The following is a 16672-nucleotide window of genomic DNA, read 5'->3' as shown; positions in this document are numbered from 1 at the left end:
TTGGCTCATTAAGCTATCACATTGCCAGGCACATCACAAAAATTCAATAATGATAAATATTCTTGTTAATAGTTTTGTTATATCATCAGTGTTGAATAATGTATTTTTTGGGCCCAGGGTGTTACTCTGTCATTCCTTTTGTTTCAGTCATTCCTCTTAGTTGTCTATTACGTTCATAAATTATTTTTGTAAATTACTGAATCCTAAATCCCATAGTTTGTACTTAGCTATCATCTCATGCTACTATGATTTGGTTGGCATGGGTGGTATGTGTCTAAACTTTCTTGATTTTTGGTTTCCATTACAGGTTGTTACTTCTCTGTGTATATGCTAGTCCCTGCGTGGTGACTCTCTTAAAATTTATATTCTAGAACTTCTCCTTCAATGTTCTACTTTGACCTACAATCTCTATACATGTGTTTCCTCAAAAGAAATACCAGCTCTTGAATTTCACCCATATTTAAGACCTGCTTTCTAAACTTCCTTCTTATAATCTCCATTCTGGTATTTCCTTATCCCAAAAGGCCTAAGTGTTTTTCCTTCAAACATAATTCCTTACCAGATTCACTTAGTAGGAATAATATATTTCCAAGTCTTCCAAATTAAAGCCATGGGTGATTTTGAGGGCAGCCTTTTCAGCTAAAGGATGGGACATATGAAACATGCAATATGTATCTTTGGTACTCCCTGGTATGTGGAAATACTCTTTGAATACCACAGTTATAAGCTATCACTTTATCAGTGATAAAGAAAGAAAACTATGGTTTCCAAGCCAAAAAATGCCCTGAAAATAAATGGCATGAGAGAGAGAGAGAGAGAGAGAGAGAGAGAGAGAGAGAGAGAGAGAGAGAGAGGAGTATGATATAATACATCTGAAGTTACATGTTTCTTTTTATCTACAGTTTGTAACATTAAATGAATTCACAAGCTACATGCATTTGCCTCCCTTAAGGGTCAAGAAGAATGGACACAGACTAGCTCCAAAGATGAAAAGGATGCCCATTACAGTGTTATTCATGTTGATAACATCAACAAGACATAAAGTGCCCCCAATACCATATTTGTTAGATATAATTTTATATGTGAAATTTGTGAATAATGCACAACTTAAATTTTGATGTAATATTCTATTGATAGATATAGAAAGGTACTTTATACACTGTTTAATAAAGGGTATCCACTGAATTTATAAGAAATAAACTATGTCAAGCAAAGATACTAAGGACACTATACTTTCCTTCAGATTGCTAACCAGTGCATCCCTACCTATAAATTTAACAAGTCTACTTTCACTGTGTTCCTGGAAATCCTTGAAAAGAAACAAAAGAAGTGAAATAGATTCAGATTAGGCTAAATAATTTAAAGGGCATCAATTTCTAAAGAGCACTAGATTTAAAGTCAAAGCTCACTTTACGTGCTGCATGGCAACTCAAATTGAGTCATTTTTCACCGCTGTGTATCTACGATTGACAGATGTGGAATTTGAGGCTTCTAGCATCACTGTGGTTGTCCTCACTAGCTTCCTGTCACTGTCAACCTGATAACCCCATCCACCCTGGATACCCTAAGTGACTGAAAAATCAACGCATCCTCAAAACTTGAGAGCATCCACCTTTGTGGAAAGCAAATTGTGTTTTAAAAGCAAGGATTGGGGGAAATAATTTGCATTTGATCTTCTGTATTTGGCTTCTTCAATGCTTGCCTTTAGACAAACTGCTTAGCCTTTCTAAGCCTGAACTGCTTGATCTGTGCAATGGATGGCTTAGCATCTGTTCCACAGGGCAGACCTGAGGCTACGATGAGGTAATATTGAGATCAATCTTCCCTGTATATAATGATGCTTCCATCAATATCAGTTTCCTTCCTTCCTCTTCTCTATATTTTCTGAACAGTTTACACACTCTATAAACCTGTTGTTACTAAGAGTAATTATTTCCCTTTCACCCAGAAAGTATTTCAGTACAGATTTAAGTGTTTAAGCACTCAATTTTAGGTCCTTTGTTATGCCACTACTGAGAAATTAGCATACATACATTTTTTTTTTTTTTTAGTTTGCCCATTACTTGTAATGATGTCTCTGAAGAACTAACTCTTATTCATTCCTGTAAGGACTTCCCAAACTGAAGAACAATGGATTGGAAATAGCTTCATCCAAGTCTAGAGAACATATCTGCCAATATAATAATTCAATAAGAAAGAATGCACAGGTCTAGGGAGATAAGTCAGTTGATAAAATGCTTGCCATACAAGCATGGGAACCTATCTTTCATACCCAACATCCATATAAAGAAGCCAGGCACAGAGGCATACACCTGTAATTCCAGTGCTCAGGCAGTGGCATAAGAGGATCTGACGAGCTTATTGGTCAGCTGCCCTAGTCAAATTGGCAAGTTCCAGGTATAGTGAGAGACATCATCTCAAAAATAAGGTGGAGAGCAATTGACACCTGTGTTGACCCTTGACCTCCACACATACACATGCTTGCATGTGTTCATACCAGCATACATGTACACAGACACACAGACAGACACAGACAGACACACACACACACACACACACACACACACAGAGAGAGAGAGAGAGAGAGAGAGAGAGAGAGAGAGAGAGAGAGAAAGAAGGTACAGAGACAGGGAATTTTTTTTAAAAAAAAGAATATTAGGAGTCTAATGTAAATAACTGATTCTAATTTTCTAATAAGTGTATAGTCAATTCCTGACTGTTCATAGTGAAATAGACAGATGCATGAGAATAGGGATACTAGAGAAATACAGAGACTCCAATTAAGTAAAGAACTTATAACAAACATCATTCTCACACATTTCTATTTCACCAAAATTTGTCCACCATTAATACGTGGGTAGACAAATTATCTCCTTTCCCATTTTGTCGCATTTTCCAAATAAAGCTGTCTTCATTTCACATTATTTCCTTGAGAGGGCGTGCTCGAAGAGCAATTACCAAGCCCAAAGTTACAGACATTTTTAATAGCCTTCGTACTTATTACCAGATCGATTTCAGAAAATCGGGTTATTTATTCATTTGGGGCTTACTCTCAAGGTAATTTTTGGTCTCAAGGGAAAGAGCTATGTCGTAGAGAATATTGAGAGCATCTGTGGTCAACTGCCACATTCAGTAAGGAGCATCACACTGTGAGAAGCTCAAAGGCATGCAGGGTGTTTGCAAACTGTGCAGAAATCTCAGGTCACAACCTCCTCCACAGCCCTGGAATGCAGCGTTTAAGCTCAGTGCAAACTAAGTAGCCAGCTGGAGGTCTGAGCAGCAATCATCTCTATTCTCGCTGCTCATGGGGAGGGTTCCAGTGACCTGCATATTCCACTGTTTAGTTCAGAGATAATTTTCAATAAACTCTTGTCACTTAAAAAGAAACAGTCTGGACAATGTATGGCCCTTTGGGATCCTGAGAAAATAAACAACCAGGGGCATGCCTGCTGCTCATCCTTGCAGCCATTTCTGGAATGCACTTTGCAGTGACTTCCTTTCTTCTCTGTAGCAGGTTTGACTTGACAATAACTCTATTCATTTAGCATGTCTTGGAGACCCTCTTCTGAAGAACCACAGTCATGAGTGGCTTCAGGGTCCTGCTTCAAAGCAACCAATTCATCCTGCTGCTGCTACTTCTCCTGCAGTTTCAGAGTCTGGGACTGGATATTGACAGCCGACCTGCTGCAGAAGTCTGTGCCACACACACAATTTCACCAGGACCTAAAGGTGAGGAAGACACCTCAAATTTCACCTAATATATATGATCTCTCTCCCCCCCCAAATCCACCCTAGCTGCTGCGTGACTTCTCTCCCTAGTTTCTCTCTGTCTTCCTATTTTGGAAATCACTGGGCTATTAATTACTGACTATAGGCTTCCCTTGGTGGTAGGTAAGAGAAGGTAGGGAAAGGTGGAATCCTGGGATGTGAATCATGGCAATCGCTGAGCACTGTGGGAAACTCCACATTGTACCTTGAGGGAGATGAGGATTCAAACAACTTTGATTTGACCCACCTTCCTTTATTCTAGGGCTCCTTCCTCCCTTTCCTCACCACACTGATTTGAAAAAAAACTTACTCTGAAGTCTGTCTTTTGTAATTATTGGGCTCCTGAGATCCAGCGAGGAAGATAGCATTTTCATTAAGGACCAAAAGTAGTACATAAAAGAGGATTTCTTTATTTGAAAGTGGAATCTCTGAGGTCAACTGCCTTCAATTGGAGAATGGTAGAATATTGCTCGGTTTCCTAAGTAGAATCAAGGTTTAAGGTCCGAATATGCTTCTAGCACTGCTTGGGTTTTGCTGTTGTTGTTTTGTTTTTAATAAGTCTGTTTCCTGGTGTCAGCTGCTACCCTCTTGTTCTGAAAGTGCAGATCGACTCTCTCCTATTAGTAATTCATGCTATGCCCCCTCAGGCTACTGTGTGGAAGAATGATAGCTACTTAAAATCTTAAGCACAAAAAAAAAAGATTAAAAAAAAGAAAGAAAAGAAACATGGCTCAATTCTTGTCAGATATTTAAATTTGTATTGCTTAAAGTGCATTTTTCTTAATCAGTGAATTAATTTTCTCCAAGATTGCAATCCAACTTCTAACCTTTGATACCGTAAAATAAACACAGGGAGTTACACCGAGACCTTGGGGCTTCCAAAGAATTTCTTGGGTGAATAAATGAATAACGTAAGGGCAAACGTACAGAAAAGAAAGTTTTGGTTAGAAATGAAGTATCTCTTAAATCCATTACTGGATTATTCACAGAGTACAAGGAGACTGTGTTTTCCCTGTGGTATCATGAAGACCGAATATTGAAGACTTCCTCAATTGTGCAGCTGGCACAATGTAGTTGAGAATAACACTGTTATTTTTTTTTCTTTGAAGAAACAGCTACAGCTTTTACAATGGAATAAGATGCACAAGAAACTATTTATTTAATACCCTAAGCATAACATATTCCATCCAACAACTATTTGTCTCTTGCAACTCAACTAATGGACATTGCTTTTTTTTGTCATCAGGCCCTGTTTTAGGCACAGCAGTACACTAAATAATGTATGAGTGTTATGAGCAATAGAGATAAATTGTTTTGCATAGGTTTTCTGAGAAGGTATTGAGTTGAGGCTCAGGCCTGATTCTGGAGAGCAGATGAAGACGTCGTTTGTACAGACGAGAGCAAGACTGCAGGAGGAGCTTGAGAAAAGCATTGGTCAACTCTTGATTTGCAAAGGCTGCATGCAATATGTCATCAAATATTCCATCTTTGCAGAGTCAGACAGGTGCCACAGCATTCAGGAGGTTGAAGCAGAATTGCAAAATCGGGGTCACCCTCAGCTACCCGTGGACACTGAATTAACCTTTTTTTAAAAAAGTGCAAGTCTTTATAAGGAAAAACAAGACACTAAATTAGGCCACTTTATTTCATTTTATCACTTCAGTCTATACATAGTGTGCATTAGTCTTTTCTCGTCATTTTTCAACATTTCTTCACCTAGTGCGGAACCTTGAGTCTTCTCACTAGAAATCCAGGTACTGTTTCAATCCATTGAAACTTATCTCTCTTCCAGAGCCCAGGGAGAACTGTAAGCAGATCATAAGCTAATATGGAGGGATAGAGGTGCCAGTGCACTTTGAAGGAGCAACTGAGAGAGGTGCTTTGGAACACTGTGGTTCAGAACTTCTCATCTTAAGATACAGATATGGTTTTCCTCTTCTGAAGCATGTAGTCTTTGCACCAAAGGCATTCTAAGTTCCCTCCTCAGCAAAGAGATTCTATGACTCTGTAAGGGACCGAATATTTCCTAAGTCCAGAAACCACGTCTAATAACTTGTGTTTGAAGCTAATGTAACGAACCCATCTTAGGATTGTCTCTAAGTAGCAAACTTGGGATTCAAGCTCTGGGGCTTAGCTCCTAGTTGACCTGAATCTCTGTGAACTGCCTTCACAGTGCAGCAATGTGAGCATGTTTGCTGCTGCCTTTCCTCTGTTCTGGGCAGATAATTAGAGGTGGATGCACAAGAAATACACGGGTCCTTCTTTCGAATAAACTATATCTCATTCCTTGTGAGAATTGCAACAGCCCCTCCCCAAAGCCAACGAGGGAAGGCCCAGATACTGGGCTCCTCACAAGGAAAAAATGTTGATGGTCAAACAGACATTTTACAGAGGGAAATTATAGTTTTGTTTCTGCAGTATGTTTTCTCCTACAATCAAACCAGCAGATACTTCTCTTTATGGTTAAATCATCTCATTTCTGTGTTTACCAGAACAGCACTATGCTGCTCAGAAATTTCCAGATACTCTGAGAAACAGATAACTGAAGGAACTCAACTCTAAATTCATTTGGGGGACAGGAACTAAATAAATTATTCAGACTTGCAGATGAAATGCCAATAACACTATCCAGTTATAGAATATGCTGTTAAATAGACAGACATGCTTTTCAACATCATTTCCAAAGCACGTCCTAAAGGAGGAAGACCTCTAGGTTCTATTTGATCTATTTGTGCTTCAGCTTCTTTATTTGAAAAATAGACATCCCATTCTTTATTAATATTTCTTATTTTTAAATGAAATTTTATGAAATGATCACTATAAACTAATCGTGTACAGGTCTCATTAATGCATGTTTAACAAATTTTGCTTCTCTTTCTTTTGCCTGCTTATCAACTGCACTAAGTAACAATTCTGAAGTTATACGTTCTAGTTACTAAAGAGATCTTTGCTGGAAGTCCCCATTATATTTCTTTCTGTCCTTGACGTGTTTGTTTTAGACTGTTTAGCAGGAAAGGTTCCTTTTTGATTTTTAGCCCTACCATGGTGGCTTCTTTCAGCAATTCATGTGAAATTCTGACCTCTGGTGGTTTTTGCTGAAAATAACACGGATGAGAAAAAATTAAAGACTTAATATCTGTCAGATGTATTTGAAGGATGCTTGGCAAACTGCAAGAAATTTTTGAATGGATCATCTTGTTTACTTTTCACAGCATCCATATCTATTATTAATATCAAAAGCATACGCACGAGAAAATAACCTTAGATAGGTCAAGTGAAGTTCTCAAGCTCAATTGGAGCTGCACTTAGTCTTGAAATTGGCCTCTTACCCTCGTGTCCAGGTCCAGTTATTCTAAGACATACACTAGTTTGCATTAGGCATATAGTATACTTACAAATACAGCCACAGGTGCCTTCTGGTGATAATAACTGGTTGTTCATTATCTCAGGACATTGAACTTTTGGCATCTCAGCCCATTGGTTGTATTGGACACTAAAGTATGCTAAAGTGATGCATATGTCCTCCTAATAATTAACATTTATTTGGAAGTAAGCACTATTTAACTCTAGGCTAACACATGTTTTATGTAGCTATGTAAGTACTTTGCCACCATGATGTACTTTATTATCTCAATAAACTTTGCAAAAGATATGTAATTCCCATTGGCCATATGAAGAATTGGAAGTCCAGTGCCACTGAACTGGAAAGGGAAGGTTGGACTTGTGTTCAATGCAGTTCCATTTCTATTCTCTGCTCCAGTCAGCTTGTTGAATGCTTTAGCTAGCCAGAAGGGCCCTCAAAGCCCTGGTGAGGGTGACATAGTATTGAATAGGGCAGGAAATTAGCTGCTTTGGGTTTTACTCAAAACCTCCGTTGATCCTGGAGAACCCATTGATAGAGAGATGAGGGCACACATCAGAGAACAAAGGGGCAGGGATGTGTGCCACCGCTGATCCTTTTTAGTAAGAGACTTCCTGCTGTGAGGGAAGACTGGTGGAGATCACCCCTGCTGGGAGGAATAAGCTCATGCCCAGAAAAATCCATTAGCCATAGAAAAAGGGACATATATCTGCTTGTCTTCTTTATTACTTGGCACTGCTTGATATTGCAGAACTGATGCAATTTTGGTTATTTCTCCAAGTATTTCTCAAAGTCCGCTGAAAAGGAGGCTTCTTGTGACTTCCTCACATTCCAATTTAAGTGTTTATCCCTTTCCAAGTAACTCTCAGTGATCTTTGGTCTGTGAATTTGAGGTCTAATGAGGCACAATGTCATGCCAGTCTTATGAGCATTGGTGGCCAAGTTACAAGGAGAACTGAGATCCTAGGCTCTCTTCTTCATTCCATCCTGTTTCATTATCCTTGTCCTTACTGTATGTGAATTGATTGTTTGGTTTGACAAGTTAGCATTAGAAAAACAGATCTATGAGATCAGTGGATAGTATGGCATAGTCACATTGATTGGGTCACCTCTATGTATTAAGCTGCCAGTTCTTTGCAAATGACTTTCACAGAGAAGTTAAGCAAACAGCCTGGCTTCTTTAATTTTTATATTCCATTGTGTGGGCATTTGGAACCTTTTTTTTTTCTCATTTTCCTTTGAGTAGATGCCAAGAAAATATTTCAAAGCTAGGTTTGGAGGGGAAGTGTAAAAAACCCTAATCCATCTAAATGTAGAGATGAATTGGAGGTAGTGAATGGTAGTGATTTTAAAAAATTAATTATCATTTTAATAACAGCATAACCCTTATTCTTTTCTTCTCCCCAATTCCCTTATGTAACTCTTTGGCTGTGTGAAAATCTCTGCTTGGGACCATAACAACAGGTTCTTGCATATTGATAAAACTTGTGGGCTTTGCAAAGAATGTTTAGTCATCACACAAGGACCCTTGCTCAACTATGTTCATAAGAATTTTATGTGTAATAATCAAAACCTGGAAACAACCTAGATGCCCCTCAACTGAAGAATGGATAAAAAAAAAATGTGATTCAATTATGCAATGGAGTATTACTCAGCTGTTATAAACAATGACATCATGAAATTTAAAGGCAAGTGGATGGAATTAGAAAAAAAATCATCCTGAGTAAGGTAATCCAGACCCAGAAAGACAAACATGGTATGCACACACTCATAAGTGGGTATTAACTGTAATGGACAACCAACCTATACTCCACAGACCCAGAAAGGCTAGGTAACAAGGAAGGCCCAAGGAAGGACACATGGATCTCTCAGGGAGGGAAAAGAGAGATATCCTGGTTGGACTGGGGGCTGGTCGGCATGGGAACATGAGGGATGGGGTAGGGGGTGTATGGAGAGGGGGAGTACTGAGAAATTACTGGAAAGGGGGGCTCCCTGATTCAAGGGAAACTTCCATGAGTCTACAAGGATGGCAGAAGTGGCTGCATAGCCTGAACTGGTCATCCCCTGTGATCAGATTGGCAACTACCCCAGTTGTCATGGGAAAGCCTTCATCCAGTGACTCCTGCAGACGCGTTCAGAGACCCATAACCAAGCACTGGGCCCAGCTCGGGGAGTCCTACTGAAGAGAGGGAGGAGGGATTATAGGAGCTACAGGGGGGTCAGGGACCATCATAGGGAAACCCACAGAAACTGCTAGCCTGGCTCATAGGAACTTACGGTGTCTTAACCAACAATCAGGGAGCCTGCATGGGACCAACCTAGGCCCTCTGTGTTTTGGGGACAGTTGTATAGCTTGCTCTATTTGTGGGTCTTCCGGTAATGGGAGCAGGGGCTATCCTTGGTGCTTTGACTGGCTTTAGGGATTCTATTCCTCATGATGGATTGCCTTGTCCAACCTGAATACAGGGAGAGGTGTTTGGTCTTATGGCACCTTTATATGCTATGCTTTGCTGATGCCCATGGGATGCCTGCCCCATTCTGAGTGAATATGGAGGAGGGGTGGTTGGGGGGAGGCAGAGGAGATGGGAGGGAAGGAGGAGGAGAGGAGGGAGGGGAGGCTGTGATTGGGATTGAAATAAATTAATTTATAAAATAAAGATTTCCAAAAAACCTTTGGGCTTTGGAAAATATAGATATGAATTTAAATTTGGTCTCTTCACCTTATTTAGCTATACTGCTGTAAAGCCTTTGGTGCCTTCAAATTTAAAAGGAGACAAGGATACCACAAAACCTTAAATGCTTATTTTAAAACTAAAGCAAGTCTAGCATGTAGTCTAGCTATAACTATTTCTTCTGTCTCCTGTTGTTCTTATTAGTCATCATAAGTTAGTTTTCTCTTCACTTTCATTAAAAAACAAGCAAAAAAACCATTCATTGCCCCATCAAGTTGGCTTTCACCTGTAACTCCCCTTGGAAAAGACCACCTCTTTGGCCTTTTGTGAGACTTCAAGTTAGCTTTTGGTTCTACCTCAGAGTCACTTTCAGTCTTCCAAGCACAAAACCCCACTTTCCAGCCTCCTGTATTCTCCTCTTCCTGTGGTTTTCCATCTAAACTTGCCATTCCTTGATTACTAAAGTGGGAATAATAGCAGCATAAACATGGCTGGGCTTGTAATGAGTGCTAAATGAAACTCAGGACACATCTGATTAAAGCCTGGCTTTTCTCATCTGTAACACGGGGAAGAGAATTTTCTAACTATGACATGGTGAGGAAGAATGATTTGAGTTACATGGAAGACTTAGTATAATGTTTGACCTCAGGGACTTTAAATGTGACCAAATAAAAAGTTTAGCAAAAGTTAAAGGACAATGAGCCTGGTGGTTCTTATAGATTTTTCCCTTTGCTTCTTCTTTAAGAAACATACCATTAGCTCTTGCCTATCGTAGGCAACACATTCTATTGGTCTCTGGTCATTGTTGGGAGGTGTAGGTCAAACAACAACTTATCCATCTCTTACTTTTTTCAATTTAGCCAATGAAGCCTCACTTGTAGAACCTGGTAACTCTGTTAAAACCCCTCATCAATCCTCACAGCTCATGCCATTTCATCCCTAATGAGTCTGCCTGCTTTTATGCATCAATTATTTGATCTGTAGTCTCCTTCTATTGCACAAAAGTCTTTTAAATTATATTTTATAGTTATCTTTGCTCTTTTAGGGATGGATTGCAAATATATGCAGTAAGATTCTGGACTCCAGGTATTCAAGGGAAATGGCATCTAAATAATTTAATGTTTGCGTGTTATTTACTGAGATTGTGCTTGATTCGAGAACCCTGTAAGCATCATTTTATGTCTCTTGTGGCCACTTGACAATACTTGTATCTTTTTAGCAAATTATATGTACATCACTCTAGAGTGTACAAAAAGGCTCATCCATTATTTCACTGTCAGCTCTGCTGACATGTATGGGGATTTCTTCCCCTGTATTAAAGAGAAGAAAATTTAGGCACACTGCTCCTGCTTATGGTTCCACTGAACTTCTATGGGTAAGGGTTCTGAAGAGAAATAAAATCCAGCTTCTTCTCTCTCCTTAACGTAGTGACCCATTTTGCTCGTGTAACCATCACTGATAACTTAAACCATGGATCTATTAACTGAATCATGTCACATCAGAACTAGCCCTGCTTTCCTAAGAAAGAGGAAATGGACACTGATTGCAACTTCTTTGAAGAGGTTCCTCCTACTGTGCCTTGCACTCAAAATCCAGATTCATTCATTTTTTGTAAGTCATGGTGCTTGCTGTAATTTAAGAAAAGCAGTGATCGACTTGGTTCAAGGAGTTTTTTTTTTTTTTTCTTTTTTTTGGGAAAGGTATCATAAAAAGGGGAAAAGAGGAGGGGGGAGACCAGCTTTCAGAGACAGGAGCAGCAGAAGAGAGGAGAAGGAAAAGAAGGGGAGAGAGGAGAAAGAGGGGAGAGAGGGGAACAGAGAGAGGGAGAGAGAGAACGAGAAGGATAGGAGGTAAGCAGGGCCCTTTTAAAAGTGAATAGTGAATGTGCACAGATGGTACTGTTAGAGGCTGCAGCTGAGGGCGTAACCTATCAGAAACCCAAGGACAGACCCATACAGATACTGAATACTAACAGTGCTAACATAGTAAGAAGTAGTATTTGATGAAGTAAAACATTATTTTCAATAGTGGTCTTTTGATTGTCCTGTATCTAAGGAAAACAAAGCCATGCAGAGACAAAAACTGAAGCAATGCCATCTCTATTTCCTTGAACCTTGTGCTGGGTCACCAAAAGGCAAGGCAATGAAAGGTAGGAGACTCCTAAATCTGTGGAAAGTTAAGAGATGGACTGAGGTGGACACAGCAGTATGTGAGAGGCCAAACTGAAAGTCCCCTCAGCAAAGAGACTTCTGGCACTATTAATTCATCAGAGCTAGTTTTTTACTAAGTTCATTCCTTAGTAAAAGGAGCAAGACAGACTTGCAGGAATTGTGCTGCAAAGCCAGTGCAGAACACACAGACCAACTCACTGGCAGGAAGCTAGCAAAGTCACAATGCAGGGAGCATGATCTATTTTTCTATTTCTTAGTGTACCCAAGATAACATTTTCTTTTCCAAATGAAGATGACCTTGCATTGTAGCTTACTTATTGAAGACTGAACTGCTAACAAACATGCATAAGCAAACACGTATTATATTTGTTGTTCTGGGTCTAGGTTACCTCACTCAGGATGATTTTTTTCTAGTTTCATCCATTTACCTACAAATTTCATGATTTAATTTTTTATCATTGAAGAAACATTCCATTGTGTAAATATACCATATATTCCTTTATCTATTGTTCTGTTAAAAGACATCTAGGTTATTTTCAATTTCTGGTTATTATGGAAAGAGCAGCAATCAACATTGTTGAGTAAGTGTCTCTGCAGTAAGATGAAGCATCCTTTGAGTTTATGCACAAAAGTGCTATGACTGCCTGGGTCTTGAGGTATATCAGCTCACATCTTTCTGAGGAATTGCCATGCTGATTTCCATAGTGATTCTACAAGTTTGCACTCCCACCAGTAATGGATGAATGTTCCCCTCATTCTGCATTCTCATCAGCATGATTTGTCATTTATTTTATTTATCTTGGTCATTCTGGCTGCTATAAGGTTAATTTCTCAAAGTTGTTTTGATTTGCATTTCTCTGGTAACTAAGGTTGCTGAACATTTAGGTGTTTCTTAGCCTTTTGAATTTCCTCTTTTGAGGATTCTCAGTTAAGATCTTTTCCCTGTTTTTAATTGGATTATTTTTTTCTTGGTGTCCAGTTTTGGGGTTCATTATGTATTTTGGATATTTGCCTTCTATCAGATGTGGAGTTGGTAAAAATTCTTCTACCGTTCTCTTGGCTGCTACCTTGTCTGAATGATGGTGTCCTTTTTCTTATAGAAGCTTTTCAGTTTCATGATGTCACTTTTATTAATTACTAAAATTAGTCTCTGTAGTAAAGGTGTTCTGTTCAGAAAGTCTTGTCTTGTGCCAATGATCTCAAGGCTATTCCCACTTTCTCGACTATCAAGTTCAAAGTGTCTGGATTTATGTTAATGTCTTTGATCTATTTGGATTTGAGTTTTGTGTAAGGTAATGAATATGGGTCTATTTGGATTATTCTTCACACAGCCATCTAGTTTGACCAACTTCGTTTGTTGAAGATATTCTTTTTTGTGTGTATTTCTGGCCTCCTTATCAAAAATCGGATGTCCACAGGTATGTGGATTCATGTATGGGTCTTAAATTCTATTCCATTGATCAACATGCCTCTTCTTGTATCAGTACCATGCTATTTTTATTTTATAATATAACGCTGTAGCACAGCTTAAAACTCAGGAATGGGTAAGACCTACAGTAGTTCTTTTATTGTTCAGTTTGAAGTTGGCTTTTTTTTTCTTGTCATCTACTCCTTTTGGGCGTACTTCCATTTTTTCCATAGCTGTTAAGTTACTACTATGAGATCTCTCCAGTATTTTTATGGGGGCTCTTAGTTTATGAAGTCTTAGAGCCTCTTAGAACTGTCTTCATTTTGTCCCATAAATTTGGGTATGTTGTGTATATATTCATTTTCATTCAATTCTAAGCATTTTCTAATTTCATTCTTAATTTCTGTCTTGGCCCATTTTTCATTGATCAGAGAGTTGTTCAGTTTGTATGAGTTTGTAAGCTTTCTGTTGGTGTTGATATCCAGCTTTAATCTGTGCTGGTCTGATAGGATTCAGGGAGTTATTTCATTTTTTTTATATCTGTTAAATCTTGCTTTGCAAAGGATTACCAGCCTACAATCCACACCACAAGAGAAGCTAGGAAACAAGGAGGACCCTAAGAGAGACATACATGGTCCCCAGAGAAGGGGAAAGGGACAAATCTCCTGAGCAAATTGGGAGCATGGGGGAGAGGAGCTAAGAGAATGAGAAGGGGAGAAGAGGAGAGGAGAGGAGGACATGAGGGAGCAGGAAGGTTGAGTTGGGGGAAGAACAGAAGAGAGCAAGATAAGAGATCCCATAATAGAGGGAGCCATTATAGGTTTAAAGAGAAGTCAGACACTAGGGAAATGTCCAGAGATCTACAAGGATGATACCAACTAACAATCTAAGCAATAATGAGGAATCTACCTTAAATTCCTTCCCCTGATAATGAGATTGATAACTAACTTATATGCCACCCTAGAGCCTTCATCCAGCAGCTGATGGAAGCAGAGGCAGACACCCACAGCTAAACACTGAGCTGAATTTGAGTCCAGTTGCAGAGAGGGAGGAGTGATGAGCAAAGGGGTCAACACCAGGCTGGTGAAACCCACAAAAACAGCTGACTTGAACAAGGGGAAGCTCATGAACCCCAGACTGATAGCTGGGAAACCAGCAAAGGAGTGATCCAGATCCCCTGAATGTGGGTGTCAGTGAGGAGGCCTCAGAAATCTATGGGGCCTCTGGTAGTAGATCAGTACTTATCCGTAGCATAAGAATAGACTTGGGGAGCCCATTCCACATAGAGGGATACTTTTTCAGCTTAGACACACAGGGGAGGGCCTAGGCCCTATCCCACAGGATATGACAGACTCTGAAGACCCCATGGGAGGCCTCAAACCTCCCTGAGGAGCAGAAAGAGTATGGGATAGGTAGGGTGCTAGTGGGGGGCAGGGGAGGAGGGAAGGGAGAGGGAACTGGGATGGACATATAAAACAATCTTGTTTCTAATTTAAATAAAAATGGGAAAAATAAAACTTGCTTTGGGTATATGGTCAGTTTTAGAAAAAGTTCCATGAGATGCTGAGAAGGTAAATTGGGTTGTATTTGGGTGAAATGTTCTATTAAATATTTACTAGTTCCATTTGCTTCATAAAGTCAGCTCCAAAATTTCTCTGTTTAGTTTTTGTCTGATTGTCCTGTCTATTGGCTAGATAGGGGTATTGAAGTCTCCCACTAACAGTGTGTGGGTCAATGTATTAAGCTCTAGGGGTGTTTTTTTTTTTTTAATAAACTTGGGTTCATTGTTTTTCAGATATAGGTATTAAGAATTTAGATGTCTTATTTTTTATTTATTTATTAGTTCTAGTTAGGGAACAAGCTTGTTTCACATGTAAGTCCCTTCTCCCTCTCCCTCCCCTCACCCCCATCCCTCCTCCCCCACCCCCAGCCTACCCCCCACCCCATCCACCCACCACTCCCCAGGCAGGGTAGGGCCCTCAACGGGGGCTCTGCAAAGTCCACCAAATCTTCCTGTGCTGGTCCTGGGCCCTTCCCCATGTGTCCAGGGCCAGAGTGTGCCCCTTCATGTGGGATGGGCTCCCAAAGTCCCTTCTTGCACCAGAGAAAAATACTAATCTCTGGAGATCTCCCTGGTTCCAGATCTCTTCTCGGACCTATAGCGGCTCCCTCTGATATAGTATCTCTCATCCTGCTCTCTCTCCTCTATTCTTCCCCCAACTCAATATTTCTGCCCCTCCATTTCCTCTCCTCTCCTCCTCTCCTCTTGCTCTTATTGTAGCAGCTCCCTCCCTCTACCCTCATGCTCCCAATTAGTTCAGGAGTTCATGCCACTTCCATTCCTGTGGACCATTTATCCCCTAGAGTCCTTCATGTTTCCTAGTTTCTTTAGTGAAGAGGATTATAGGCTGGTAATCCTTTGCTCTATGTCTAAAATTCATATATGAGTGATTACATACCATGTTTGTCTTTTTGTGACTGGGTTACCTTACTCAGGATGGTTTCTTCTAGTTCCATCCATTTGACTGTGAATTTCAAGATTCCATTGCTTTTTTCTTCTGAGTAGTACTCCATTGTGTAAATGTACCACATTTTCTCAATCCATTCTTCAGTTGAGGGGCATCTAGGATCCTTCCAGGTTGAACATATGTCCTTGTTGTATGAACATGCACTATTTGGGTATATACCCAAGAGAGGAATGGCTGGATCTTGAGGTAGACTGATTCCCATTTTTCTGAGCAACTGCCATACTGATTTCCAGAGTGGTCATACAAGTTCACACTCCCACCAGCAATGGAGGAGTGTTCCTTTTTCTCCACATCCTCTCCAGCATAGATTGTCATTGTTAATTTTGATTTTAGCCATTCTGACAGGTGTGAGGTGGTATCTCAGAGTTGTTTTGAGTTGCATTTCTCTGATGGCCAATGATTTTGAGCACTTTCTTAAGTGTCTTTCAGCCATTTCTGTTGAGAATTCTCTATTTAGTTCGGCACCCCACTTTTTAATTTCATTGTTTGGTGTTTTGGTGGCTAGCTTCTTGAGCTCCTTATATATTTTGGAAATCAGTCCTCTGTCAGATGTGGGATCGGTGAAGATCTTTTCCCATTCTGTGGGTGGTCATTTTGTCCTACTGACTGTTTCCTTTGCCTTGCAGAAGCTTCTCAGTTTCAGGAGGTCCCATTTATTAATTGCAGACCTCAATGTCTGTGATACTGGCGTAATGTTCAGGAAGTGGTCTCCTGTGCCAATTTGTTCAAGGGTAATTCCCACTTTCTCTTCTAGAAGATTCATT

General features: G+C 39.9%; 1 protein-coding gene across 1 annotated transcript in view; it reads left to right on the top strand.

Annotated features, from left to right (window-relative positions):
* The first annotated feature begins 3581 nt into the window (after positions 1-3581).
* The window catches only part of Colec10 (collectin subfamily member 10), a 48673-nt gene continuing 35582 nt past the window's right edge, over positions 3582-16672 (top strand). The window contains exon 1 of the mRNA XM_027431410.2: positions 3582-3729. Within this exon, the coding sequence (XP_027287211.1) occupies positions 3582-3729 (148 nt within the window). The remainder of the gene's footprint in view (positions 3730-16672) is intronic.

The sequence above is a fragment of the Cricetulus griseus genome, chromosome 10 (genome assembly GCF_003668045.3).
Source record: "Cricetulus griseus strain 17A/GY chromosome 10, alternate assembly CriGri-PICRH-1.0, whole genome shotgun sequence".
NCBI classification, from domain to species: Eukaryota; Metazoa; Chordata; class Mammalia; order Rodentia; family Cricetidae; genus Cricetulus; species Cricetulus griseus.
This window is presented reverse-complemented; position numbering and strand designations above follow the sequence as displayed.